At 38.8% G+C, this 27,794-nt stretch overlaps 2 protein-coding genes across 4 annotated transcripts; one reads left to right on the top strand and one right to left on the bottom strand.

Moving 5' to 3' along the window:
- Nucleotides 1–302: 302 nt before the first annotated feature.
- On the top strand, nucleotides 303–19,432 carry LOC132199728 (ubiquitin-like protein 3). Its single transcript, XM_059624667.1, has 4 exons — nucleotides 303–620; nucleotides 16,448–16,556; nucleotides 17,448–17,612; nucleotides 17,994–19,432. The coding sequence occupies exons 1-4, from the start codon at nucleotides 591–593 to the stop codon at nucleotides 18,056–18,058; spliced, it is 369 nt and encodes a 122-aa protein (XP_059480650.1). The 5' UTR covers nucleotides 303–590; the 3' UTR covers nucleotides 18,059–19,432.
- A 23-nt stretch (nucleotides 19,433–19,455) lies between these two features.
- Nucleotides 19,456–24,986, bottom strand: LOC132199727 (cleavage and polyadenylation specificity factor subunit 6). Of its 3 annotated transcripts, none has more exons than XM_059624666.1 (10): nucleotides 24,826–24,986; nucleotides 24,356–24,604; nucleotides 24,072–24,299; nucleotides 23,798–23,974; nucleotides 23,323–23,736; nucleotides 22,662–22,944; nucleotides 22,507–22,609; nucleotides 22,375–22,449; nucleotides 21,956–22,036; nucleotides 19,456–19,536 (listed from the first exon to the last, which is right to left on the bottom strand). In XM_059624666.1, the coding sequence occupies exons 1-10, from the start codon at nucleotides 24,880–24,882 to the stop codon at nucleotides 19,512–19,514; spliced, it is 1,692 nt and encodes a 563-aa protein (XP_059480649.1). In that variant the 5' UTR covers nucleotides 24,883–24,986; the 3' UTR covers nucleotides 19,456–19,511. The 3 variants fall into 3 exon arrangements, with proteins under 3 accessions (XP_059480649.1, XP_059480647.1, XP_059480648.1); XM_059624664.1 differs by lacking the exon at nucleotides 19,456–19,536 and adding an exon at nucleotides 19,543–21,055; XM_059624665.1 differs by lacking the exon at nucleotides 19,456–19,536 and adding an exon at nucleotides 19,543–21,052.
- Between the last annotated feature and the right edge of the window lie 2,808 nt (nucleotides 24,987–27,794).

The following is a 27,794-nucleotide window of genomic DNA, read 5'->3' as shown; positions in this document are numbered from 1 at the left end:
ACAACAGCAGCAGTTGCTAAATACGAATTTGTGTATATTTGTATATGAAGTAGCGAAAAGCGCAAATTTGTAATAAATTATGTTCCTTTTCTTTGTTCTTTATATGATTACATAAATAATGTACTTAATTATATGTTACTACATTAGTAGCACACCTGCTGCTTTTATGAATTTTCGGAAATTTTCCCTTATTAGTTACCATTTTCCTCAAGAGATGGCGGCAGATGTGATATCTGAAGTTAGACGTGAAGTTGACGAAAGATGCGGGTGGTGGCGGGGAGGGCAGGGCGTAGGAGCAGCAGGACGAGGACCGAGGACGGACCGAAGACCAAAGCATCGCCATTTTCCCGAATTGACAGACGGTCGGTCGTCGTGTTGTCCGCGCGAGTTTGGTCGGCCCTGGATCCGCTCTCGGTTCGGCCGTCGAACAGAGCACTCGCTGCAATTCGACTCGAGGCGTGTGTGATCGGGAGCGGCGCGGTTCGGCCATGCGCTAGTTCGGTCCGCGAGTGTTAATTGCGTTTCGACCTGAACGATAGAAAGCCAAGGAGTGCCTATCAGCGGGAGAGCGACTCGATTCGGGCCGAAAAATGAGTCCCAGGAGCATAGCCACTGACAAGGTGAGTCCGAAATTACTCGCAAATCACCGCCAGCCCCAATTCCTCACCGATCCCGAGATTTCGTGCCGAGGACCAAAGAGGGGCCGAAAGTGGACCACCTCGAACCTCGGGCACTGAAGAAGAAAATGCCTTTTGAAGAAAAAATTTAATCAAATGATTTATGATGGATTGAAAAATTACATAAACTTTAATTTTAGTTATTTAGGAAGTGCATGAAAAAAAGAAAGGTATCTTAAGGGGAAGCGTTTGAAAAAAGCTAACGCTTTGATGAATCAGAATTTTTATGAAAGCCCACATGAGTTGTTTTGAATGAGTCATTTTTTATTAGGTATGGAAGGAAAAGTTGATTAGCTTCATGCGTTGATCTAATGCATTCCGTTTGGGCTTGGTTGCCATTCTTCTAATGGGAATCGCAGTTTCCATCACCGTACAAATTTTAGCCTCATAATTGCGCATGTTGATGTCATTTTTTGGCTCTGATGTGCGGACGGGCTAATTATCTGAGACACATTTTTTGGTGAAAGTAATTTATGAAACCTAAATAATATATTAAAACTTCTTATTTTGGTAGCAGGGATGATAAAAAAAGTTTTTATCCCAAGGTTTCCCAGAATTTAACAAAATTTTAACTTTCCATTAATTTAATTTTGCGGAAATTGTAGCAATTTTAATTTCACCTAATATTAAGTTACTTGAAAAATTCTCTGAGAAAAAAAATTGATTTAAATTTTTGTTTTAAATTAATTTAGATCTTAAAATAAGTTAAAACCATTGTTTTTTTAATACATTGGTATATTTAATATTTTCATTACCAATCAATAAAAAAATATTCTCTTGATCTTATTCAATTGTGATGACAAAATTTGATTTTATTTAAACTCGTATGTATATTAAAAATTAAAAAAAAAAACTGAATTAATTTAAAAGAGAATTTAAAATCCATGCACACCGAAAGCAATGAATTGTGGAAAAAAAAATGCTGTGTGGCTTCTTCGTCTTATTATTTTTTTATTGTTGTTTTTTCCTAGTTGTCGCCACTTGCGTGCATAATGTTGTTGATTGAATTCCGAGCCCTTTGCCGTGTAGGGAGAGTGAAATGACACCAAAAGGAAGTCGGCGCGGCGGCGGCTATGGGTGTTGTTTTTCACGAAACTTGAGTGCGCCCGAAGCCCTACACGCCAACTGACAATAAGAGCATAGAAAATATGCTGAAATGAAAATACAATGCTTGGACGGTCTGTCTAGGAATTTTATTGAAAGCCAAACACATTCAAAGCTGAATGGAGTGGCGCCTAAGTCTTTTAATTAAAATATCGTAAATGAAATCTAAAAGAAAAATCGCTTTAAATTTATTGATTTGGTTGAATTTGAGGAGGCTATTTAATTGTCATCTTTAAAGCAAATATTAAAATAAATAAATCGCTCACAATCTCTTTCCAATATGACAACTGAATAAAATAAATATATCGATGGAGATTTAAACGCTTAAATTATTTTGCACATATTCAGTGATAATGCATTCCTAAATTATTTGTTTAAAAAAAATCGAACAGTCAACACTGCTGAAATATTTTTTAATTCACTATTTTATTTAGAGATTTTGAACCCCTTATTCCTCCAGCCGGTCGTCTGCTCCAGAAAGAGACCCCTCGCTGTGAACAAGCTCGGAAACAGTCTCAAAATTTGACAAAAACAGCTCTCACTGTGGAGAGGGACCTCCTCGGACGAAACTGAATCAAAGAAGCGACGCTGGAGTAAAAAAAACGCCGAATAACTCTGGCGCTTAATTTATATTTCAGCGTGTCCGCCGGTCGGTCGGTCTCGGGTCCATTTATCTACCTGCACACAATAGCTGATTAAGAAGGAGAGAAAAAAAAGAAGAAGTTGTCGGCCGCTGGAGCGAGAAAGAAAATCTCCGAGAGCCAGTTCAGCCCTATTCGCCTCGGCATTTTTTCTCCTCCTTCTCCAGCTAAAAAATATTTATCGCTCTCCCGCACACGAAAATTGGAGTGCATCCATTACAAAAACTAATGAAACGACCCTGTTATTTTTTCCTCTCGGTGCTGCCGGCGACATTTATTTCTTCTTGTTTCCTTCTGCTGGCTGCTGCTGATTGAGAGAAATGTGTTCTTTTCAGAGCTTTTCACTCGCGCGGTTGTAAGAAGCCTCCCTCACTGCTCTGCTCTGGGGGTTAGCGGGAGACGGGGTGTCAAATTTTAGACCTGCTCCAACAGCTGGCACCCATCTTGCCTTCCCCGCTGGAGGAATGCAAAAATCAAAGTGTGAAACGAGAGACACGCACTCCAACTCGCTGCTAGTAAAAAAAATAATTAGTCACGGAAATTCTCTGAAAAATTGGCATCTGAACAGCCTTCGTAAATCTGAGCTTTGTAGTTAATTTTTTAAATCCACAAATTGATCGAGGAAGTTCAAAATATAATTTAATAAAAACCTGGTAAATTTAAGTTTATTGGCCAGTTTTTTAGCTCTCCTAAATTTGCCATATTATTATACTGAAAATAAGTAACAGGACCATTATTATTTTGTTATATAATCTTCCCAGCGTTATTGATTGTTGTGGAGTGTTTCAAATTTGCAAAGAAGTCGTCCCTATGCCGACGTAGGAAGCTTTTATCTTGTTTTGCGTTGGTCGGCAAAACGATAATTAATATATCTCGCAAGTTCCACTTTCTTCCCTCGCGGCGAAAGCTTCAAATTGGTTGGCTCAAAAGACCGGCCGGCCAATGTCGACGTAACGAAAATAATTATTGCCCACGAAAAGCGTTTTACTGCCGGTCTGAATTAAGGAATGTGGATCGATTGCCGCATCGGACGCGAATATAATCATTATGCAATGCAAATTAAAACGGGAGAGTGACGAAATTGGCGCGCAGCTTCTCAATTTGCTTTATAATGCAAAGATAACAACTCTCGGGAAATGCGCAGGAAGTGGATCAATTCATTGCCAAAAAATACAAAGTCAATTTTATGATGAGCCCACTTGAAACAAAAATCCTTTTCGAAAATACAATAATAATAAAAATCATATAAAAATATTCTAAAGATCTACAACAGAAAATTAAGATTCTATTTCATTATTTTGATTTCCCTCTGCTGGTCTTCAAGATAAAGTATGAGTTTTACCTTCTGTGAAGGTCGTTCAATTTCGACAGGGTGTTATTTTACACCTCGATATCTTTTGTGGAAAACCATTCTAGCGGGAAGTACGTATAGACAGACACGGGCTATCGTTGTTGTACTGACTCACGGAGCTATTGCGTCCTCGTTTTGTGCCAGTGATAACAAATTGTGGGCGGAAACGACCTTCATTTAAAATACAAAAAAGCCCAGAAATTGCAAAAACAAAAGTGACACAAAATATATAGCTTATATGCAAATAAGAAATAGAAGTTGAATAAATGCCTCGCCTTAAATTAAGTCGCAGAAAACGAAACTTGCTATTTTCCAAAATTGTATTAATAGGTTAACAAAATTTGATTTTTATTGTCCGTTCATATGGTTTTCCAAGAATTTTTATTATCCTAAATATATTGAATAAAAAATATGATTAACCGTGTTTGAAAGTGCCATCGCTATGTAAAGCTTGAGCGCGTGAAACTAATTAAAGCTGTCGCCTTTGGTGTGCATAAATATCGGTGTTTGAATGAAAAGTGTTTTGAGCCGCGCGAGTTTTTGAGCAGTCAGTGCCCTGCCTTGAACATTCCGCCCTTCAAGGATGTCTACACCTAGGGCCATCATGGCGGTTTGTTTCCTTTTGATAACTATTTATTTCTCCCGTGCGCCAAATTTGAAACCACCGCGGATGAACAGAGAGAGCTTCATTTTTTTCGTGACGCTTCTCACTTATTTTGGGCTGGTTTTGTTCGTGTTATTTACGAGAGATGAAATCTCGTCGGCGGCGTCCAGCCAAGAGCAGGAGGAGGAGAAGATAAAAAAAAAAAAATATAAAAGATCGACGTCTGGCAACAGTGCGCCTTTTTCGCTCTGAAGGAACCTTGCAGGTCAAGGCGGATAAAAGCGGCAGGCAGTCCTATGTACCTTCCTAGAAAGAAGGGGCCTATTCTAAACCCTCTTCTTCTTCTTCTCCTGCAGCTCACGAAAAATGAGAAAAGAAAATATTTCGCTCCCTTTCAGCCGCGGCTGGGCGGCTCTTTCAAGCTCCTCTCGCCCGCAGATAACATTTTCCTCAACCATCAACAACAGCCAGGCCAAATTGTTACAATGGCCCGTTTTAAAGACCAGAGCTGAGAATAAATAAAGCCTTGCTTTTCTCCTGAAAGAGCGTGTTTCGTTGTTGAATGAGATGGAATGTTTGCCACTAAAATTGAAAGAAGCGTCAAGAAAATTTAGCTGGGAGGGGAAAGTAAGAAAAGTCTCAAGTAATAAATTTTTTTTTTTTTTTTATTTGCCATTTTAAATGACTTTGGCGGAAATCGGAATATATTAATAGAAGAAAAATAATAATTTATTTCATTATTGTCAACTATTTTTTTTCCAAATTTGTGTAGGCAATTTCATTCGACCCAGCTATTTCTCTAAACATTTTTTAAGCAATGAATTTTTTAAATATTTCTTCTGAAATTGAATGCAGAGCACAGAAACCTTTGGACATATTTATGGACGTGGAACTAAAGCTTAATCTTGTTAAGCAAATAAAATTGACATCTTGCCATCTTGGTTTAATGCTGTTGGAAGTCGAGGGCTGCCCGTTAGTGGCGCAGCAGAGTGTGCTCCAAATATCGGAGCGTAGATGCGAGCACGATGCCAAACAAGTGCACACATAATGTAGGTTTCCGCGAAGAAAAGTGCATTCTCTGCTCGCTCGTCTTCTCGTTTGCCTTTTTTACTCATTCGCGCTGTACAGTTATTACTGCCGCGTCCGTCCGTGCTCGCATAAATTTGCTGCGCCGATAGGCAGCCAGACGCACTCAACCTACTTTCTTGGTTGCAAACACAGACACGCAGCCAACGGCACCGATTTCGTCTCAAAATCAGGCTGGAAAAATAAATTTCCGCCCACAAAGGCGCACAGAGAAAAATAAATTCCCTCGGTATGCCTGCGCGCTTTCAACAACAATAGTTTTCTTAGCACCTGCAACCCTGCTGGGATTTTTTTCGCTCCATCAGAATGGACATTTCTTTGTGCTCTCTCGCTCCCCTCGTTTCCAGCCATTTAACCAATTACCCTCAGTCATTGTCAGCACTGCTTTTGTGCAAACGCGCGGATTATGCCATTTATTATTTCCCTCTGCGTGCAGGTTTCAAATTAAAAACCAATCAGTCTTGAGATATTTCCTTTCTTTGAATTGACAAAAAATATTTTTATTTTTTAACAACTTCCTGTTACAAAAATTCAACTCTAAACTCATTTCGTGATTATAAAGTATAATCTTTTATTATTGTATTTTTTATTTATTTTTTTTTTTTTTGAAGAAAAATTTGATAAAAAACTTATTCCTAATCTTTTTGTAACTTTGAATATTAATTCATTCATTTGCAAGTCCTTTCAATGGTTTTTATTGATATCAAAGCTTCTCTTTCAATTATAAAAGCATTTTTATTTTTACCCAGGTTTATAGGGAATTATTGTGGTAAAGACCCCTTTGGTCATGAAGTTTCTCGGAAATTAACGTGTTTCGATGAATAAAAGGCATTTATAGATTATCTCGGGTTCGCAAAATTTTGTGACGCCACAACATCTGCTGGAAACCAAACTTCCTCTCTATAGGTCAGCGACGATTGCGAAGGCCGAGAGACTGACACATTCGTTTTGGTCACCGAATTGCGTGAGAGTGCGAGAGGAAGATCATCCGGCCTTGGCGATCCTCTTTCGCTGATTCTGCACAATTAAATCGCAACCTTCTCAATAATGGGATGGCCGATTGCAACCGCCTTTCATATTTTATATAACGGTGTGAATTTCCTCCGCGTGCAAATACATTTTTTCATAGTTCTTCACTCTCAAGTGAGCCGCGGAGAAAAGGAAAGTGCTTTTCGAAATAGCCGTTGCCGCCGATTTAGATTCGTTCGCCCTCTTGGCTGGAACAAAGCGGCCCGAGAAACAATGGCGAGCGCAAAAAAAGGAGACTCGAGCTATTGTATGCAAAAATTTGCCGAGCAGCTCAAACGAAATAAAAGCCGCAGCATTCCCTGCGTAATTCCACAGCAGGCATCACGAGAAGAAAATAAAGTTTATGTAAGAGCAGCGTTGGTTTTTTAAAAAGAAAAGCGAAGAACAAATCCAACAACGACGACAAACTTGCCGAGAGCAGCAGCACATTCTAAGTTTTCTGCTCTCCTAATTGAGCTGCGGCAGGGTGGATTTATGGTATGGCCCCGTCCTTTGCGCGAATCACTCTTCCAAGCAGATGATCACCGGGGCCGCCAGAAAAATGTCAACGACGAAGGTTGAGCTTTTCAAGCCATTACCTCACCCAGCCACCAATTCTCATTTGAAAATCGCTTACATCCTCACTGATCAATCGCGCTCTAAAGACCTTTGGAATGTCACTTTCGATTGGCTCTGATATAAATTGGCAGTTTCCTGAAAAATATAAAAAAGCGGCTTATCACTGCACGCAGCGATAAAAGAATTGGAAGATTAAAATTATCAGAAGATTTGAACTCAGAATATTTTTTTTTTAAATCGTTAAAAATTTACCTTAACTTGTCACATTTGGTAATGTTATAGTACGCGCGACGTGTTTTTTCATAAGTTGGCAGCACTTATGCTCCCATGTAAAAGTATCACGTCGCGCGTTCGATAGTGGTTTTACGTCGCGCATACAATAATGGTTTTACGTCGCGCGTACAATACTGGTGGCGGTGTAATTTTTAAGGAAACCGATTTAATATCCCGATTACCACGGAAACCTCTATAGCACGCGCGACGCAATTCTTTTCCTACAATCTTAATTAAGGGGACTGCTAGGAAGAATAGGGGCCCTTGGGATGGGTTCAGAATGGGGCAAGACGACCTCTGGAGGGCCGTGCGCACCCTTATAGCAGGCGCGACGTATCACTATGAGACGCGCGACGGTCGAAAAGCGAACTCCGGAGGGCGCTTTTCACCATCGTCAGAGGCGCGACGCACGGTTATAGTACGCGCGACGCATGCTTATAGTACGCGCGACGCACGACTAATTAATTATTATAAAAGGTGTTGCACGCGGCCGGAGTTGTGGGCACCCCACGAACCGGCAACTCGGAGTTGGGCAACCCCCAAGATTAATTTTTGCAGAAGCCGCGAGCGAGGGGTGGAGGCGCAGCGAGGTCGAGGACGTGGGGAAGGCCGTGCGGAGGGCGAGGACAAAAGGGCGGCTGTGTTCGTGGGGGGGCTCCGCAGGAGCCCCCTCACGATCCCCGCCCTTTTGTCCCGCCCGGAGCCGGCCTTCACCACGTTCTCAGGCAAGCGCGCCTCCAGCCCGAAGCTCGCAAACCCACAACGGAGTTGCCCACAAAAGGTGTTGTCTGCAAAGGGAGTTGTGGGCACCACACTTATTGCTTTCTAAGCCCTTTTTGCAGACAATTCCTTTTGGAAGCAACTCCGTTGTGGGTTTGCGAGCTTCGGGCTGGAGGCGCGCTCGCCCGAGAACGTGGTGAAGGCCGGCTCCGGGCGGGACAAAAGGGCGGGGATCGTGAGGGGGCTCCTGCGGAGCCCCCCCACGAACACAGCCGCCCTTTTGTCCTCGCCCTCCGCACGGCCTTCCCCACGTCCTCGACCTCGCTGCGCCTCCACCCCTCGCTCGCGGCTTCTGCAAAAATTAATCTTGGGGGTTGCCCAACTCCGAGTTGCCGGTTCGTGGGGTGCCCACAACTCCGGCCGCGTGCAACACCTTTTATAATAATTAATTAGTCGTGCGTCGCGCGTACTATAAGCATGCGTCGCGCGTACTATAACCGTGCGTCGCGCGTACTATAAGCATACGTCGCGCGTCCTATAACCATGCGTCGCGCCTCTGACGATGGTGAAAAGCGCCCTCCGGAGTTCGCTTTTCGACCGTCGCGCGTCTCATAGTGATACGTCGCGCCTACTATAAGGGTGCGCACGGCCCTCCAGAGGTCGTCTTGCCCCATTCTGAACCCATCCCAAGGGCCCCTATTCTTCCTAGCAGTCATCTTAATTAAGATTGTAGGAAAAGAATTGCGTCGCGCGAATAATCGGTTTCCTTAACAATTTCACCGCCACCAGTATTGAGCGCGCGACGTAAAACCATTATTGTATGCGCGACGTAAAACCACTATTAAACGCGCGACGTAATGCAAGTGATGCCAACTGAAATCAGGGATTTTGGGAAACACGTCGCGCGTACTATAACATTACCTCACATTTTGTTTTAAAATACCCTTATTTATTGATTGTATTTTTGTTATAAAGAAAGAAATAATTACAAGAAATAGATATATAAGGATAATGATCGAGATTTCTTTGCAATTAGAGACTTAAAAATAATCCAAGTGTTTTCGTGGAAATGAGCTGGAAAGTCTTTTTTTAATTTTGGGCTGTTGAAAGACTTTGCGCCTCATTTTCTCTCTTCTTTTCACGGAAGCCTCCCTTTGAGAGTCGCGGCCCGAAATTAAAGAGAAAAAGCGGCGGCGGCGATCTCTCGTGTGTGCGGCTGATGCGCCCTTGACCTGCGTCAAGGCCCGATGCCTCTCGTTGTGCTGCTGTTTGGACGGTTGCAAGGTCGGTGGTGCTGCCACCAGCAGCCGAGCTGCCGCGCGCACTGCCAGGGTTGCTCCGAAGCTCACTCAGGGGAATCGATCGGCTTTCACAACCGGGTCCTACGCGCCTCCCTGCGTGTCTCTCTATGCAAACGGACCGACCAAATAACAAACGACCGACACGTGTGATTAGCCGCGACAATTAGCTGTGCCTGTGGCACTTCCTCGGAAATGACAACTTTCCAGAGCAACATTCACACACGAAACGAAAGGGGTGAATGCTCGTCATAAACGTATACTGTGGAAAAGAAAGGGTTGCGTTTGCAGCTCGTGATAATTAGCCATTAAATTATATTGCCCGTTGTTTGCTTTATCAGTCATTAAAAAACTATTTTTTCCAAAGTTAATGTCATATATAATGAAGTTGACATTTTCATGGATCGTGTATTTTGTTTATATTATTGGAAAGTTTTGGGTTTCTAATTTATATTTATACTGAACAAAATTTGTTAATTTCTTGTTTGGTTAGAGTAATTTCCATTTTTCTCATTAACCTTTTATTATAAATATTATTAAATTGTTTTGTGTGCAAAAAGCCAGTAGAATCTGATACAAAAATTTATTTTCCAATAAGGACCTTCTCACGACCAAGCCATGGATGGCCGATTAAAAACTTAAAATATTGCTAGATTCATTTTTGAGAAGAATTATTAAATAAAAACATAAAAAAAGTTGAAAGGTATTCTTTATAAAATATCAAATTGATTTATTCATAATTTACTATTTGTCAAACACTCATTCACAATTATTAAGATTCCTTTCCATTGCATTTAATGAATGAATTTTCAAATGCTTTCATATTAATACTGTTACAAAAAAATTGACTCCAATCAAGTATTTTCTTCTCGCAAATAAGCCTATTATTTTCTGTCATTGTTGTTTTAAAATTTGAAATTCCAGCAAGAATACTTACATCAAAATGATCCTTTTGCTACGCAACCCTGCATTTGATCTGACAGAAAATTCGCATAATATGTGCCAAGTTAAACAAGAAAAATCTGATTAATTTTATTGTATTTCTAATGAAATTTTAAATTATTCTATCGTCCATACGGTCATGTTTTATCAAAAACTAAAAATGTATAATGCAACATTATTCAGTGTCCTGTGAATCCTTTGGTGCTTTTATTTCTCGTTCAAGATGCTCTTCAGTCTTCAGCTCCTGTCATCCCTCAAACACGAAATTGCAGTTGCAGCACGAGTCGCGTTCTGGTTCAAGGGCGAGTGCATTTTGCAACGAGCTCCTCACACACTCGAACAATGCAGGTCAGCACACGGATGGATCAATTTTGGCACGGCCGAATTAAGGTCAATGCAACCTTCGTTCGGATCCAATCTCATCGAGAGAAAGAAAAGAGCTCCTCAAAAGTGGTGACATTTCTCGGAATGCCCGCCAAGCACGTGACTCTGCTTTTATGTGTATTTGTCCGGCGGCCGTGTTATCTCGGCCGATAACAATTACAAGCGAGCGAGGTTAGCAACAACACACGGCGTGACGTCACCGCCGCTCAGCTGATGCTGCGAGAGGGATGAAGAGTGGTGCCTGGGGTTGCAAAGCAGGGAAGGCGTGGCCTCTGCCAACTGCGTGCTTTCTGCTCGGGAATCATCGCCCTCCAGCTCGCACCTGCCTTTGACCCTCGCTGACCTCCTTTTATTCAAAAAGAAATAAAAGGCAAGAAAGAAGGAGCACGGCGGCGCAGTTTCTTTGCAAAGAATTGCCGAATGTCGTGATGAGACGCGATTTGTTAAAAGAGTTGAGCGTAAAAGCGTGAACATTTTTGTTCCACCCTCATATATTGATTCTGTTAGTGAGGAAATGAGGGAATCTGAAGTCCCATTCAATATTTAGTAAAGTATTTCCAGATTTGACATTGTTGTTTTTTTAAAGATGTCACTTGAAAACGAGACGGCTTAAAAATCGATCAAATTTCACCAAAAGAGTTTCTCGTTGAAAGTTGAAAATTAATTTAGCTGCAAATTTACAAAAGCTTTAATAATTATTATGTTATTATTTTCTATCATTATAATTTGGTTATGCCTTTTTTGGTTTCAAGCTCAACAATATTAAATTAATCAAACTTAATTATAGTCGCAATTAAATAATGCAAATTTAAGGAAGTATTATTTATGTTTAAGTTAATTAAAATTGTTAAATATTTTTTATGAAGATTTTTACAAAGGTGATCCAAAAGCACAAAAGAGTTTTTTTATAGCTTTAGTACATTCAAGCTATAGATTTTGACTGCCAAATGTGAAACATAATTAAAAATAATTGCATATTTCCGCCTGATAAAACTTTGAGTAATCAACTTCAAGCAGTGCCAGGCACATTTCAACCAAAATTAATCTGTGCCTCCATTTCCCGTTTCCTTTTCAAACGATAATATTACGCTTTTTTTATTGTTAATACTTTCCACATTTTCCTGCGTTGCAAAATAAATTCGTTTTAACAGCGCATTCGTTTGGCTTGAATAATGCAGCAGACTGAATTTTGTGTTGACCGCGGGTGTCTTCGGAGAGCCGTTTGCGTTTGGAGTGTATTATAATAGCGAAGCCCCTGTGCCGAATGCCATTACGCTATTTGCGCTGCGCCGTCTGATATTGATTTTGCCGCTCGCCGGACGAACAGAAATACAATGTGGCCCACTTTGACATTATCGCAGCCGAAATATTTTTGGAGTCTATTATATGAGCAGGGCTTACCCAAAATGAAAGAGACAATTATTTTTCTCTCGCTTACGTAGAGAGCGACAGGTGCAAAGGCAACAAGGCGCCGCCGCGCCGCCGCTTCCCGTGGGTAATTTGCACCGAGCTGTTGTGTATAAAATTTAATTCATGCGTCAACAAGGAGAGAAAGAAGCTCTCTTGGAAAGTGGCTTTGTTTTTCCCAGCTGACGCTTTCACCTCGCTAATTGACGCGAATTGATTAATTAGCTGATTTTAAATTAAATTATAAAATCCACCACTGTTGTGATATTCTGATTTGGATGTGGCTAATTGGTAACGCAAATTTCCCGGTTGAAATATCAATTGCAGGAAGGTGAAGAAATTTGCCATTTAAAATTGTTGTTTGAAAAGGAACTAATTGTAAATTTCCTTTAATGGGCTGTTTCACCATTGTTTGACGTAGGAAATTATGCGGCGACTCTATAAAATAAGGCAATTTTTTAAATCTAATATACTTTTTTCCAGTAAAAGCAATTAATATAAAAAAAAATGTCATTGCAATTACTATTTTGTCTTTGTATAATTATATGGATCTCTTTTAAAAAAAATTAATCCTTATGAAAGGCGCAAAACTTTGATGGAAACAATTTAAATATCTGTTGGAAAAAAACTAATTAGAAGCGAATAAAAATAATGGATTGTTTATGATTTCCAAACGTGGCGTGCATTTACCGCCACGACCGAATTCGTTGCCCCACTGAATGCGCGTCAGAAGTTGCAAAAGTCGATTGTGGTGCTCGGCGACATTGGCCGTCGATGCATGGAATTCAGGCCAGCGATCGAGGTGCTGCCAAGAGAATTCACCAGCAAATTCGATTGATTCTCTCACACGATCTGCACCCCCATTGAAGCGACACTTGACACAAACAGGCTTTCGCTTTTGTTTTGGTGCAACGGACAGCACATTATATAATCGCTCCTTTGGAACACGTGGAAAAACGCTTATTTGCACTTTTGCTTGCTCAATTTTGCCGCCACTAGTTTTATTAAAAGAAATGAAAATTTAGATCAAGTGAGTACAGAAATAAAAATTATACAAATACTTTAAAAAAAAAGTTAATTACATTTAATAGTTGAGACAAGCAGGATTTAAAAATGAAAGTGACAATTACTTTTACAATATGCCAAGAGTAATTTAATAAGCAGGTACGAGGATCATTAGTGAGCTGCAGACGACGAGTTCGTTCTCTTTGCTTTTATGTGCTCTTTGTCACATGTGAAACCACACCAAGTCGAGTGTGTGTGTGTGTGCAGGCTTAATGCAATCGATTCTTTCGCATATATTTCATTGCACCACAACCTAGTTACGCCGCCGCCTCCGACTCTTGACTGCGATCAGAGCGGTTTGTAATTTTAAATGGTCGCTTGCACGTCATTGCTGCTCCATTCTCGCTTTTCTCGTCCGACAACAGGAATCAATTTTATTCTGCGCCGTCGTTCGCTTACGTGCACCCAGCCATGTTAACACAATCAGACTAGATTCTCCCTTAATTAAAACAGTGATGACCACATATTATCCAACTAATTGTAAACAAGAAGTTTTCTCCTACGACATCATTGGAGTGCTGTCGTCACTCGGGTCGACAAGAAAACAACCCTAACCTAACGTTAAGGGGACCTTTAAATAAATGCTAATTATGAGCGAGCATGCCAAAATGGCCGGTTGCGTTTGTGTCCCATTTAAATCTGAAAGCGTCTAATTTTGTGTGCAAGATGGGCAGATAAATCAAATTGTCCCGAGCTGCGTTTCTATTTCTGGAAGGACCCATTTCGAGCGACCCTCCACGTTTGAGAAATAAAATCTTTCTCAATGGACTCGTGACGTCACTCGCGTTCATGTGCACCAGTTTAACACTCGATTAGACGCGAGAGCGATAATTGTTATTCTTCTTGTCTTTCCCACGTGTTTAAATTTGATCACGTTGGCGCGTTTCAATTCAAAGCCTCACGTTTTTGTCTTTCTCTCTTCTTGTTCTACGAACGACTCTTTTCTTTTTTTGTACAATTCCAGTTTTGAGCTGCAATTAAAGCGGAGATGCAACCATCCATTGGGACGTGCACGCTCCAGCGAGTCGAGCCGGCGAACGGGACTTTGCCTCCGCGTCTTGCCAGAATCGCGGCAATTAGCGAATCGCGCCGCTCGCCACGCTGATTTCGACATCTGTGCACCGAGTGCAACCGAAATTGTTGCACACTCACGGCCAGTCGGAAAATCAACTCCGTATACACACATAGCGCGGTGATCTAACTGCAAACTGTGACAAATCAAAATCATTACGCAGTAAAGTTGTTACTCGATACAACTGCACTTTGGCCGAAATGTTTATATAAAACTAAAAATTTAAATAATAAGAATAGTTTTTATTCAAAATTCATTTTGAAAACCGCATTTTTTGTATCATTTTGTAATAAAGTTTATTTTTATTCACTTAGTATGAATAATTCTGGAATTAGGACTGTCAAAAAATTAGATTTAGTTTAAAAATATGCAATATTTTTTAAAAAATCATTTAGTTTTACAATAAAGTAGCTTTAATACTTAAATAAACACAATTTGCAATTAATTAGGTCAATCCATTTATGAGAAAACTGCATAAATTGCAAAATGTGTTGTTCGTAAAAAATTAAATTGTAAATGAAAACAAACAGAGTCTCGATTGTGTTTTCAAGTACAAACAATCCGTCATGCCTCACAGTCCTGAAACACCTCAATGTGTTTTGTTTGTTCTTTTCTGATTGGCATCAATTTCAAATTATTTCTGTATGCTTGCGATTGCTTGTAAAAATGTTGTGACGTTCTTTGCGCCTTTTTGCTCTCCTTCATTTGAATTCTTTTTCCGTGGAAACAGGATTTGATAATTTGTTTCTGATTGCCTCTCGCAAAAACAAAAACTATACGTTTGATGCTGCGTCTGTTTCCCGATTGGCAATAAACATCAAAGCGGCTCGTTTGCATTCTTGGAACGCGACAGCCTCCGCTGATTGCAATCGACGGAAAAGATTTTTGCCACGGTGATTAATCATGTGCTTGCGACTTCATAATGAGCAGCTATGCTTCCCCAGTTTTATCCAATTATGAAACCCTCGCGATAATGAAAAATCTAAATTTTGAAAAATTAGTTTTACAGTTTTTATCGAAGCGTGAATAAAATGGCAAATTTTGAATTGATATGAAAATAAACCAGATTCACCACTAAATTTTTAGCGTTTCATTAGGTTTCTGAATCAAAAAATTTATAAATTATAAAAAAACGGGAGTTAACTTCGAGTGCATCAATCTCATGCAACATTCGACGTGAAAAAATAAAATCACGGACACGCACAAGGACGTTTAATTTCTTTAATTGCATAATCTGATGCCGCCTCGGTTTCCGTGCTCCCTGATTGAATTAGCGCCGAGCCGAGTTGAGCGAACGAGGGGTCAACAGACTATCCGCTCACGTAAATCAGCCTGATTGTTAATGCCCATTGAGATCAATCGTTGGATGGGGAGGAGCCCGGACTGGAAATAATTTTTACTTGGATGCGAAAATGGAGAACAAATAATAATAAAAATTGAACAAGCGAGTCACGCGTCAATGTGACCATCTGCTCCCCAGATGGACGCAGGCAGGCACACGGATATGGCCAAGTATACAAGAAAACCACACCTTCGACCGCCCTTTCATTTCACATGCATCGCACCACTCAAGGCTGATCATGATCGTGAGCCGAGTTTGTCGCCGAAACCGAGAGAATTGCCACATCTGAAAGCACGATCAGCCGTAAATTGCACGCCAAGAATATTTTCTGGCGTGCATGAAATAAGTGGGAATTCTTCAGAGCCCTCCACGTGCACTGGCATATTCAAAATTCCACACTAATGAATACAAGAATTTTTCCCTTATTTTACTGGAAACGAAATTCAATTGCAATTTTTTTGGTCAAAAAATTATATTCCATAAGCATAAATAAATTTTTTTGATAATTATAATTAAGACGTAGTCAAATCAGGAACCATTATTGGAATTTACAGGAAAACATTTGGAAATTTTCACCACCATAGCTGTATAGACTGAATTTTAATATGTCTTTCAGGAGTTCTTAAAAATGGAATCGTGCATAGTTAGTCACTTTTCGCATATTATTCACACGCTTCCTATACATATTCTTTGAAGTAACATTTCTGGTAAACATGGATTTTTGACGGGTCTTATTTCCTTCCGCACAATAAATCTTTCCTACTCGATTCTTTTTGTAGGAGACAATAATGAGGAATCAAATTTTCCATTCACTTTATTACCAGTTTAACGATTTTAATTAAAGCACAATTTTTAACCATTTTTTCCTAATCCAATTTTCGCATCTTGTTTCAGATCAACTTGCGGTTAATATTGGTCAGTGGCAAGACGAAAGAGTTTCTCTTCAGTCCGAGCGAGTCGGCCGGCGACATCGCGCAGCATGTATTCGACAACTGGCCTGAAGGTGAGTTCGATTCTTTTTAATCCAATTCCGCCCGCGGCATCTCGAGCCATCTGCCTCCGCGATTCAGCTGCTTTTCGCGAATCCGCTAAATACAAAAGTCGAACGCAGCTGATTCGTGCGTGAATGACGACGCCAGCAATCAGCTGCGCATTTTCCTTTTTCCAGCAGTTGCACGAGTCTGATCACAATGAAAAAAAATCATAATGGCGTGCTTTACAATCGCCGTCGTGTGGATCAAGCTGAATGAAGTTTATTGTAGTAACTTTCAATGAGAAAAATTTTGCTTTAGGTTAAAGAGGAGGATTCGTTTATATATTCATTCTATTCATTATTCAAACATATTTAATTAATAATTAAAATTTCTATATTGAAGTAACAATTAATATTGAATTTATAATTTTATGATGATTTGACACCAACCTTGGCTCTCCTTTTTTGTTTTCAAAGTTAAATAAGTGAAATATTCCCTGCTCATTTCAGCTTTGAATGCAATCAAAATATATTTCTACGCTAAAAAGTCCATTCTAGGAACTGCCGAATTCCATTCTTAACCAATGAATCAACCCTTCAAACTCAAGCGTGCATTTTTCCCGAAATTCATTTTACTAATTTAATATGCAGTTTTCTTTTCAAATATTAAAAGAAATTAAAAAAAAATTATCCAACGAAAGATTGATTTTTTTTTTTCAATTTTGGGCAAAAGTGATGAGCATAAAAATAACCTTGAAAGAGCAAACCAAAACTTCCGTGTCGGTCGTGCACGCATCAAAAATAATTACCTGTGATGTGGGCGCCGATCGCGCGCACTTCTTTTTGGTCACCGAGGTTACGACCTCGGGACTGACGTCACTTGCTCGCTTGGGACTAATGGAGGCGTTTGTGTGTTCGCAGGTTGGGCCGAGGAAGCGGTGGCCAAGGCGGAGATCCTGCGCCTCATCTACCAGGGCCGCTTCCTGCACAGCAACGTCACCCTCGGCGCGCTGGGTCTGCCCCTGGGCAAGACGACGGTCATGCACCTCGTGCCCAGAGAGAACCTTCCTGAGCCAAACTCCCAAGGTGAGTTCAAAGGACCAACTTTTTTGACTGGCGGCAAAAGTTTGCAATCAAAAATATCACTGGATTGTTACGTTTATCACTTGATTTTGAAATTTAATTTAATTACTCTAAAATTTTAAATTTGCAATTTCCATATTTATATAAATCTCAGTATTTTCAATTTATTCAAGAGTGAAATTTATGATTCATCCAATAATAATTCCTGCTCAATTTTTTTTATCTTTTATCTTAAATTTTTTCAAATGATTATTTGATAAAACTCTAATCAAGTTTCTTTCTTTTTCCTGCATTCTTCATAATTTCTTTTTTTAAATTTATTTATTATTAATATTTTTTATTAATATTTTTTATTGACTTTAATTCACATATTTTTTTTTCCAGATCAACGACAGAAGAGCAAGGGCGGGAGTAGCAGTTGCTGTTCAGCATCGTGCTGCATCCTGTAAGGGCCAATCCGGCTGCCAAGTCCACGGTGCTAAAGACTGAACTTGTGACAGGAAAGAGATTCTCATGGGAACAGTTCGTTGACGTGTACATATTAATGAATTTACGCAAAGACCAATGATGAGGTGTATCTTATACGTGCGACCGAGTGCCAGTGGACACTTAATCTCAATCAGCGGGCGCTTTTCTTCTTTGTAAAAAATTAACCCTCTTTGTCAAGAGCGTGTGCCTCTGTGAGTTGAAGAAGAATTAGTAATACAGATTTCCATTGCATTCCACGAAGACAAGAGGCTGCTGACGACCAAGAAGGAAGAACCCACAACATCACAATTTCTGATCATGTGACGGAAAGACTAAACGAGAAGGAAAAAGTAAAACAAAACTCGCTGATTTCGCGTATATTGTTGTGATATTTGAATGGATAGTGTTGTTATATATTAAAAAGAACATAATTAAGACAGATCAGAGAATGAACTACTAAGCAAATATTCTCTATGGATTATATTTAAAAAGAGAAATAGCTAAAAATCATGTAAACCCGAGAGGACATTGTACACAAGAAAAAAAGGAAAATTTATCTCCATAATCAATCCAGCGGTGTGCTTGCAAGCTATTTGTCAAACTCGTGATCAATTTATTACTATATTTGAACGTGTGTCAACTGATAATTTTGTTTCCATCGGTGTGGAGTATGATTATCAAACTGGCCACTTCGATTTTAAAATTCTCTCATTGTTCTCTGCACCGTAAAATTAGAATTTCAAATTTCCCAGGACAAATTAATATGGACCGACTAAATTCTCATTCTGCCATCGTATTGACCAATTAAGTCTTGCTTTTTCCACGCTGGATGGTGTCTGAACTGCAAACGCCGTGGTTTGTTATGAAAAAAAAAACTTTTGACTGAATTAGTAGTATTTTACCGTGCAACAAGTCAAGTGTTCATTTCCACCCTGTATTTTATTCAACAGTATAAGAGCAATGAGTTTTTAAAATTCCCATCACGCTTGATTCATCACAGACACACAACTACATAAAATTATTCCTTTCTGCTATACAACAAATTACTACTGAATAAATATATTTTAAATTTAATGAATCCTACCTACGCCAATGCCAGCTTTGTGAACAAGAAACTAATTTGTGCAAAACTACTGTTTGTTGCTGTGTCAAAAATCTTCGACGAAAATGCCCCTATCAATTTATTATTCACGATTGGATGAGATGATATTATTGTAAAGTGTATTGATAATAATTGCATCAATTTAACAATTGCGCGGGGGTCGTTTTTGAGTGAAGATGAATGAACAAGAAGATCCCCTTCATGTTTGTAAATTTTGGTTCTTAATAAAAAAAAAGTATTTAAATGCGAAAAATCAGTCTTTTTTTTATTTAAAAAAAAAATAATAAATTGTGTATCACAGTCTGTTTCTTCGGATCTTCTTGGCCTCTTGACTAGAGTTTTCTTTCAGATTTGAGCCTGGAAATTTATTTAATTAATATAAATATTGTCAAAATAATAGACATGGAACATGTTCAAATAAAAGCAACAAAAAAACAAAACAAGTTTTTGGTCATAATGAAATTAATAATTATTGCTTCATATCAAATCTCATTGAGGTACAGATTGTTTATTCCTTACCCATTAGACAAGGCAATCTATTTCAACTAATTAATTATATTTCAGACATTCCTTGTAACAAACTTCCTGCTCATCGAAATTTAAGCAATGGAAGAATAGATTCTTATGAAAATTGAGATTTTGGAATTATTTACAACTCATTGCATTAATTATGAATAAGAGAAGAACATACTTTTTGAACAGTTATCTGAAAAATGTTACAAAACTTTTAGTTCTTTATGTAGAGTTAACAGTTATAAATATTTTTTTTTTACGAGAATTATCTCTATTTTGCAAGTGACATTAAATGCAGTTTGTACAAGAATATTGAAACAAATTTGAGCAAATTTTTGTGTAAAAAAAATAGAACATTCACTTATCCTATAAAATTGCTTCATAAGTAATGTTAATGTTGTAGCTGTAATTATACACGTTCCTCGATTCTTTAAATTTCCTTTGAAATTCCGCAATTTGCTATCAGCTCAGAGCATATATTTTATGAAGTCGTAAAGAGAGCACACTATCATTATTTAAAATCTAATAATATTATCAATATAAATAATTATTTTTACCATTGAGAGCTAAATTTTTAAATTCTTATTATTCTTAAGTATTTAAAACATACTCACAAATGAAAGTTCCATTACAATTACGGAACTGTAACCAAGCGTTCCAAAGAACCATTGTGAAGCAAAAATAATTTTTTTATGGTTTTCAATAAATTGCATTTAAAAATTTGTGCACAAAAATCTGTTTTACATTACAGGAGAAGATAGGTGTACCTGCTTTTGACAGGTTTTAAAATTTAAGTCAACTTCTGAAAGCAGATTTCAGCAAATTTCAGTTGACCTCACTCAGTCTTAACAAATCACAAGAAAATTGAGTTACCTGCAAAAATGGACACTCCAGCGGACGCATCGAGTACAATCTTGAGCTATATTACAAATATATAATGTTCTTCACATCAGTTCCAAGTGGAGGTAAAACATTTTGTGCAAACTCCGATAAAATTCTACGCAGCTTCAAACATTTAAAAAATATTAGAGGTTTCAATTGATAAAATAAGCCAATTTCACAAGTAGGACATCAAGTAGTGTGTTTTAATTGAACTACACAGAAGATTTGTTTTGCTTAGCTGGAATAATAATTTTCCATCCCGAAACAATCATGATCGAATGTTTTCACTAAACAACTCTGAAAAGGATTAATGATTAAAAGTACCGACAATACTTTATTTCTCTTGATTTGCAGCAGCTTCGTTCAGTGTCTTGAGCGGTGGGTGGTTTCGCGTTCTTCGCGCCGCTCGCGTTCTCGTTCTGGTTCTCGACGTGCGTCACGTTCCGCCCGCTCCCGGTAGCGCTCTTCGTAGTACCGACTGCTGAAAACAATCCAATCACGCACATTGACAGACTCAGTTTTGCTTGATCAGCCACTTCTATTTTGGAGGGTCTTTCATTTTTTTTCTATCGGGGATCGTTTTGAATTTACAATGACTCTTCTCACATGAAATATCCATCATTCCAATTTAAAGATACTGTACATGAGAATGAAACAATCATTTCAAAAAATAAATCTATGTTTAAAATTTTAAGAATATATAAAATTGACATTATATTCCTTAATTATGTGGAACAGGATGGGCAAAAAAGAAACAAGCGCCATCAAATAATTGTGGCTTTGTTCCTCCTAACTGCGCAGTTATTGTCATTGAACACAAGACAACAATAACTGAATAAGCTTTGGTTGAATGCTTATAATATTTCACACAATATTTCCTCACATCATTTCAGTTTCACATAATGATTTTTGCCACACTGAAAATCCATCAATCTTTCCGACTTAGTAAAAAAATTAGAAGAATTAAAATCATAGGAAAAATGTAATATTAGATGACTTGTTCGAAATTTCGCTTTTATAATTTTCAGTGGGCATTTGAGCAGTGAATTACTCGCATGCATTAAACTGCGGCTCTACTGGTTCAGCTATAAATATACACGAATTTTTTTCTATAAAATAATTACCATATTTGTCAACTTGGTTTAAAAATCAGGGACAAATGACAGAAGGAAGCACAGTTACAAAAATAGTGAACATGCCAAAGATGTCCTCCTCTTTTTCGCTGCATTATAGTTTCAAACGGGTAAAATTGTTTGCACATAAGGGAGAGCAGAGTTCTTCATAATTGTGCAAAATTAACACAATATTGTTCACCAAGGAAACATTGCGTTGGTGGAACTAAGAGCAACAAAGTGGGGTTCAGTATCTGTACGAGGAATACCTGGATTTGGAATTCATCAACGCAGGGTCTTCGGCTGGCTCGTTGGATTTTAGCCTCGGACGAACGGCGGTCCTTGAAGAGCTGCAATTATAAATGGTAAATGATTGAAAGCTGCTGTAAGATTTGAATAAAATATGAGAATATATTAAATCCAAATTAATTGAAAATGAATTGAGAAATTTATAATTTTTTAGCTTTGGGAATAAAACAAAAACAAACAAATTTTAATTTTAAGAGCAGATTTAAAAAAAATTAGAAGTTTGATTTTAATTATATACATTTGTTTAAGTCATCAAGTTTTCAGCTGAAAATAAAAATCTAATTTATTGATAAAGTAAGAAGAGGCTATTTTTTATCATGAATTTTAACTTCGCTATTTCCCCTCATCCATGTTTTATTTAAAAATGCAGGATTTTTACCTGTCCTCTCGACTTCTCTCTCTGTATTCGCGCTCCCTGCTACGAGACCGTTCTCTTGGATACTCTGCATAGTATCTGATCAAATTAAAAGTAAGCAAAAACAAGTCTAGATTTTCTTCAAAAATTCTTCACCTGTCCCGTTCTCTTTCCCTGCTGCGCTCTCTATAATCTCTTTCTCGGCTTCGCGACCTCTCCCTCCTGCGTCTGTGTGACCTGTCCCTTGAGCGAGATCGTTCTGGAACAATTTGATCACAATTTATGCCAATCACAAGAAAAATTCAACCAACCTCTCCTGCCAGAGCCGTAGCTCTTGGCCTCAATGCCGTGCAGGGTGTCCTGCAGGCTGCTGATGAGAATCTTGCAGCGGTCGTCGTTGGCCACCTTGGACTGCTTGATCAGCGAAATGGCCGTGACCAGGGTCTCGATGGCGCTTGCGAAGTCGCCAGCTGCCGCGTCTGACACTGCTCTGCTGATGGCTGTACTGGACACCGAGCGGTTGCGTCCCATGATTTCTTCAAACTCCACTTCGCTTATTCCTGCACCGCCGTCAACTCCACCAGGAGGACCATACTAAAATCACAAGTTAAGCATGATGACTACAAAACCACAAAATTAACAAGATGCACATTATATTCAGAGGTAAACTTAGCTAGCAAATAAGCCAAATGTAAAAATTACTTCCAGTTACCAAGCTATTTTTACATCGAGTTGTTTATTAACACTCCACCTTTGATGGAAGACAACTTTTGACAACTTTCAAATCTTTATAAGCTTAAAAACAAATTTTATAATAATCCTCCAAAGAATAAAAAAATCCAAAATTTTAAACGAATTTTTACAGCATATCATTATTTTTAAATTTTTTAATCGCAATTTATGTTTTATTTGGAATATTCTTTTAAATATTAATGAAGAAGGCAGGATTGATGATTTCTTAAGCAAACTCACTCTAGGCCATGGTTGTGTAGGTGGAGGTCCGTAGCCTTGTGGAGCAGCGTGTGGTGGACCGTGTGGAGGCCCATGCGGCCCTCCAGCGTGCGGAGGTGGCGCCTGGTGAGGAGGAACAGCTCCCGGCTGGAAGAAGGCCGGGTTCACATGTGGAGCCGGCATCTGTCCAGGAGGGGGCCCCAGTTGGGGCGGCATCATGCCTGGGGGCGGGCCTCTCATCGGTGGGCCTTGGCCCGGAGGCGGCCCTTGCATCGGAGGCGGCTGGTGAGGCGGGAAGCCTGGACCAGGTGGCCTGTTCCAATCGCCGCGGGGAGGAGGACCTCGAGGGTCATTAGGGTGCATCTGACCCGGAGGAGGACCCCTCGGAGGACCTCCGGGAGGCGGAATTTGGAATGGCTGCATCGGAGCAAAGCCCTGATTTTTAATCGATGATAGAATTAGTTTATAATCAATTCAAACTAGAAATTCTTCTTACCATGCCATGAGATCTGGATGGTCCAGGAGGAGGGCCCTGGTTTCCAGGACCACCTCCAGGGCCTCTGTTGAAATTTCGGGGGCCTCCTCGCCCACCCCCATCTCCTCCTTGCTGCATTCCTCTCTGCTGAGACATTTGTGGTGCCGGTCTCGTCTTAGACTGAGCCTCAAACTGGAACTGAAATTTAAAACCAAATTTATAAATCTTTCTCAGATAATATTTAAAGTCTCATTGTTAAAACTGAATGAGTAATGAAAGCGACAGATATTCAGACCTGATTCAAGGCTGCTTTTGTAGGGTACGTGACGACTGGTTTTTGGCCGTGCAGCTCCTTGTCGCCCAAACGAGACATGCAGTTGCGAGCGCTCTGCTCCGAGCCAAGGGAAATTATGCAGAATCCCTTGGACTGTCCATTGGCTCTGTTTTCAAAGAACTTGACCTCTAAAAAGTCCTTAACGCCAATATCGCAAACGGCGTTTGTGATGTCTTGGTCTGTAGTCCACTGCAGATTATTCAAAATTTAGCTTGTAAAATTCTTTTAAAATTTTCTTTTACTACCCAAGTGAGATTGCCGACGTAGAGTTGGTGGCGACGTCCACCGTCTCGGTCGCGCAAATCACGCATGCCGTCACGCATACTATCACGCATGCCGCCCGATGGCTGGTACTTCTCCATGGGTGGCGAGTTGTGCGGCCCGCTGCCATTGTTTGTAGGTTGCGGCTGTACATTTTCCTCGTTGTCGTCGAGACTCGATTGCGGCGCAGCAATCACATCGTCGTACAAATCAACACCGTCGGCACCAAAGTCCTGGAGGAAATGAAAATGAACTTTTTAGTGGCACATTAGAGGGATTTGCGAGGTCTGGACAAATAAGATCAGCCGAGTTTTTAGAGAAGTTCCAAGCATGAAATTTCTAGTGCCTAAAATGGTCACAATTAGAGGATAAATTTGGATCAATAGGGGTTTTCATACAAAAATTATTATAAAGAATCTCAAGCAGTAATAATTGAAGCGGAAAAATAGCAAACCTGCGAAAAATCTTGATCTAAATCGTCGGCGTACAAATCAATGTTGTCGTCCGCCATTTTCCGGCTGTTGGGTTGTTGTGATCACGTCTCACGTCACAGAAGACAGAAGGTAGTTGTACATGCAAACAGACACAGAGAGAGGAAAGCCAATGGGCCTTTAGTTGTGACTTTATCCCCAGAAAGAGCCAGGTGGCAGCTCAGTCGCCGCCAACATGCGAACTCTAGCGAGCGAAAGAAGAAGGAAGGGTGGTTGTCTCCTCACTTCCTCAGCCGTGCGTTCCGATTTTTGCAATTAGCGCGAATGAAACTTTTTTGCAGTTTGCGTTGATTGAGAGCATAGAAATTTTCAGATTTGTTAGATGATTAGTTGATTAATTAACCTGCCATGCAAATAATTTCTACAAATCTTTATCTGGAGCGTAGTTATTTACGTTTCCGCAAGAATTTTTTTTTAACTTTAGCAGAAAATTTCAAAAAATAAAAAACCCCTAAAAGAAAACTGTAGCCAATTAAATTTTCTATAATTTCTTCCATAGACCCGATGTCGTCAAAATTTATTTCACTTTACCCGCAGAAAGCTCAAAATCAAAATATAAAAATTTTTTCAACGATACAAATTTTTGATATTTTTTTTTTAGATCGCCAATCGATTTGAAATTTAATTTTAATCCTCAAACTTAAATTTCATCAAAAATATATTCAACCGTTACTTATTTAGATTACTACGTTGAATGGCGTCTCTTTTTTTTTTTGCAAAATCAGGTTTACATAAAAAAAATAGACCAGGATTTTACAACTTTGTGTTGCACGTAGTGGATTTTTAAACTTCAACTGGTGGGACTAATAAAAATCCACGTCTACACCAAAAAAGTATTTTGCAAAATCAGGTTTACATGAAAAAAATAGACCAGGATTTTACAACTTTGTGTTGCGCTTAATCGTGGATTTATAAACTTCAACTGTCGGGACTAATAAAAATCCATGTCTACACCAAGGAAGTATTTTGCAAAATTAGGTTTTCCTGAACAAAATAGACCAGGAATTTAAAACTTTGTGTTGCCTGTAATCGTGGATTATTAAAATTCAGCTGGTTGAACTAACAAATATCCATGTCTACAGCAAGAAATAATTTTGCAAAATAAGGTTAACATAAAAAAAATTAACCATAATTTTACAACTTTGTGTTGCGCGTAATCGTGGATTATTAAAATTCAACTGGTTGGACTTACAAAAATCCACGTCTACACCAAGAAAGTATTTTGCAAAATCAGGATTAACTGAAAAAAAATAGAACAGGATTTTACAACTTTGTGTTGTGCGTAATCGTGAATAATTAAAATTCAACTGGTTGGTCTAACAAAAATCCACGTCTACACCAAGAAAGTATTTTGCAAAATCAGGATTAACTGAAAAAAATAGAACAGGATTTTACAACTTTGTGTTGTGCGTAATCGTGAATAATTAAAATTCAACTGGTTGGTCTAACAAAAATCCACGTCTACAGCCAGAAAGTATTTTGCAAAATCAGGTATACATGAAAAAAATAGACCAGGATTTTACAACTCTGTGTTGCGCTTAATCGTGGATTTATAAACTTCAACTGTCGGGACTAATAAAAATCCATGTCTACACCACGAAAGTATTTTGCAAAATCTGGTTTACATAAAATAATAGACCAGGATTTTACAACTTTATGTTGCGCTTAATCGTGGATTTATAAACTTCAACTGTCGGGACTAATAAAAATCCATGTCTACACCAAGCAAGTATTTTGCAAAATCAGGTTTACCTGAAAAAAATTGACCATAATTTTACAACTTTGTGTTGCGCGTAATCGTGGATTATTAAAATTCAACTGGTTGGTCTAACAAAAAACCACGTCTACACTAAGAAAGTATTTTGCAAAATCAGATTTACATGAAATAAACAGACCATGATTTTACAACTTTGTGTTGCGCGTAATCGTGGATTATTAAAATTCAACTGGTAGGACTAATAAAAATCCACGTCTACACCAAGAAAGTATTTTGCAAAATCAGGTTTACATGAAAAAAATAGACCATGATTTTACAACTTTGTGTTGCGCGCAATCGTAATTTTGCAAAATACTTTCTTGGTGTAGACGTGGATTTTTGTTAGACCAACCAGTTGAATTTTAATTATCCACGATTACGCGCAACACAAAGTTGTAAAATCATGGTCTATTTTTTTCAGTTAAACCTGATTTTGCAAAATACTTTCTTGGTGCAGACGTGGATTTTTATTAGTCCCGACAGTTGAAGTATATATATAAAGCGTGGATTTTTGTTAGACCAACCAGTTGAATTTTAATTATTCACGATTACGCGCAACACAAAGGTGTAAAATCCTGTTCTATTTTTTTCAGTTAAACCTGATTTTGCAAAATATTTTCTTGGTGCAGACGTGGATTTTTATTAGTCCCGACAGTTGAAGTATATATATAAATCCAGGATTAAGCGCTTAATCCTGGATTTATAAACTTCAACTGTCGGGACTAATAAAAATCCAAGTCTACACCAAGGAAGTATTTTGCAAAATCAGGTTTTCCTGAACAAAATAGACCAGGAATTTAAAACTTTGTGTTGCCCGTAATCGTGGAATATTAAAAATCAGCTGGTTGAACTAACAAATATCTTTGTCTACAGCAAGAAATAATTTTGCAAAATAAGGTTAACATAAAAAAAATTAACCATAATTTTACAACTTTGTGTTGCGCGTAATCGTGGATTATTAAAATTCAACTGGTTGGACTAACAAAAATCCACGTCTACAGCCAGAAAGTATTGTGCAAAATCAGGGTTACCTGAAAAAAATAGACCAGGATTTTACAACTTTGTGTTGCGCGTAATCGTGGATTATTAAAATTCAACTGGTTGGTCTAACAAAAATCCACGTCTACACTAAGAAAGTATTTTGCAAAATCAGGTTTACATGAAATAAACAGACCA

The sequence above is a fragment of the Neocloeon triangulifer genome, unplaced genomic scaffold (genome assembly GCF_031216515.1).
Source record: "Neocloeon triangulifer isolate White Clay Creek 2 clone unplaced genomic scaffold, ASM3121651v1 ptg000014l, whole genome shotgun sequence".
Taxonomy (NCBI): Eukaryota; Metazoa; Arthropoda; class Insecta; order Ephemeroptera; family Baetidae; genus Neocloeon; species Neocloeon triangulifer.
The sequence above is the reverse complement of the archived record's forward strand: the minus strand, read 5'-3'. Positions and strand labels throughout refer to the sequence as shown.

Bases quoted from the DNA above. Each gene is read 5' to 3' on its own strand.
- LOC132199728 (XM_059624667.1), top strand. From the start codon at position 591: ATGAGTCCCAGGAGCATAGCCACTGACAAG. The intron at 16,557-17,447 runs GTGAGTTCGATT...GTGTGTTCGCAG, and splicing joins ATTCGACAACTGGCCTGAAG to GTTGGGCCGAGGAAGCGGTG. The intron at 17,613-17,993 runs GTGAGTTCAAAG...TTTTTTTTCCAG, and splicing joins TCCTGAGCCAAACTCCCAAG to ATCAACGACAGAAGAGCAAG.
- LOC132199727 (XM_059624664.1), bottom strand. From the start codon at position 24,882: ATGGCGGACGACAACATTGATTTGTACGCCGACGATTTAGATCAAGAT. The intron at 22,450-22,506 runs GTGAAGAATTTT...TAATTTGATCAG, and splicing joins AGGGAAAGAGAACGGGACAG to ATACTATGCAGAGTATCCAA. The intron at 22,037-22,374 runs GTAAAAATCCTG...TTATAATTGCAG, and splicing joins GAGAGAAGTCGAGAGGACAG to CTCTTCAAGGACCGCCGTTC.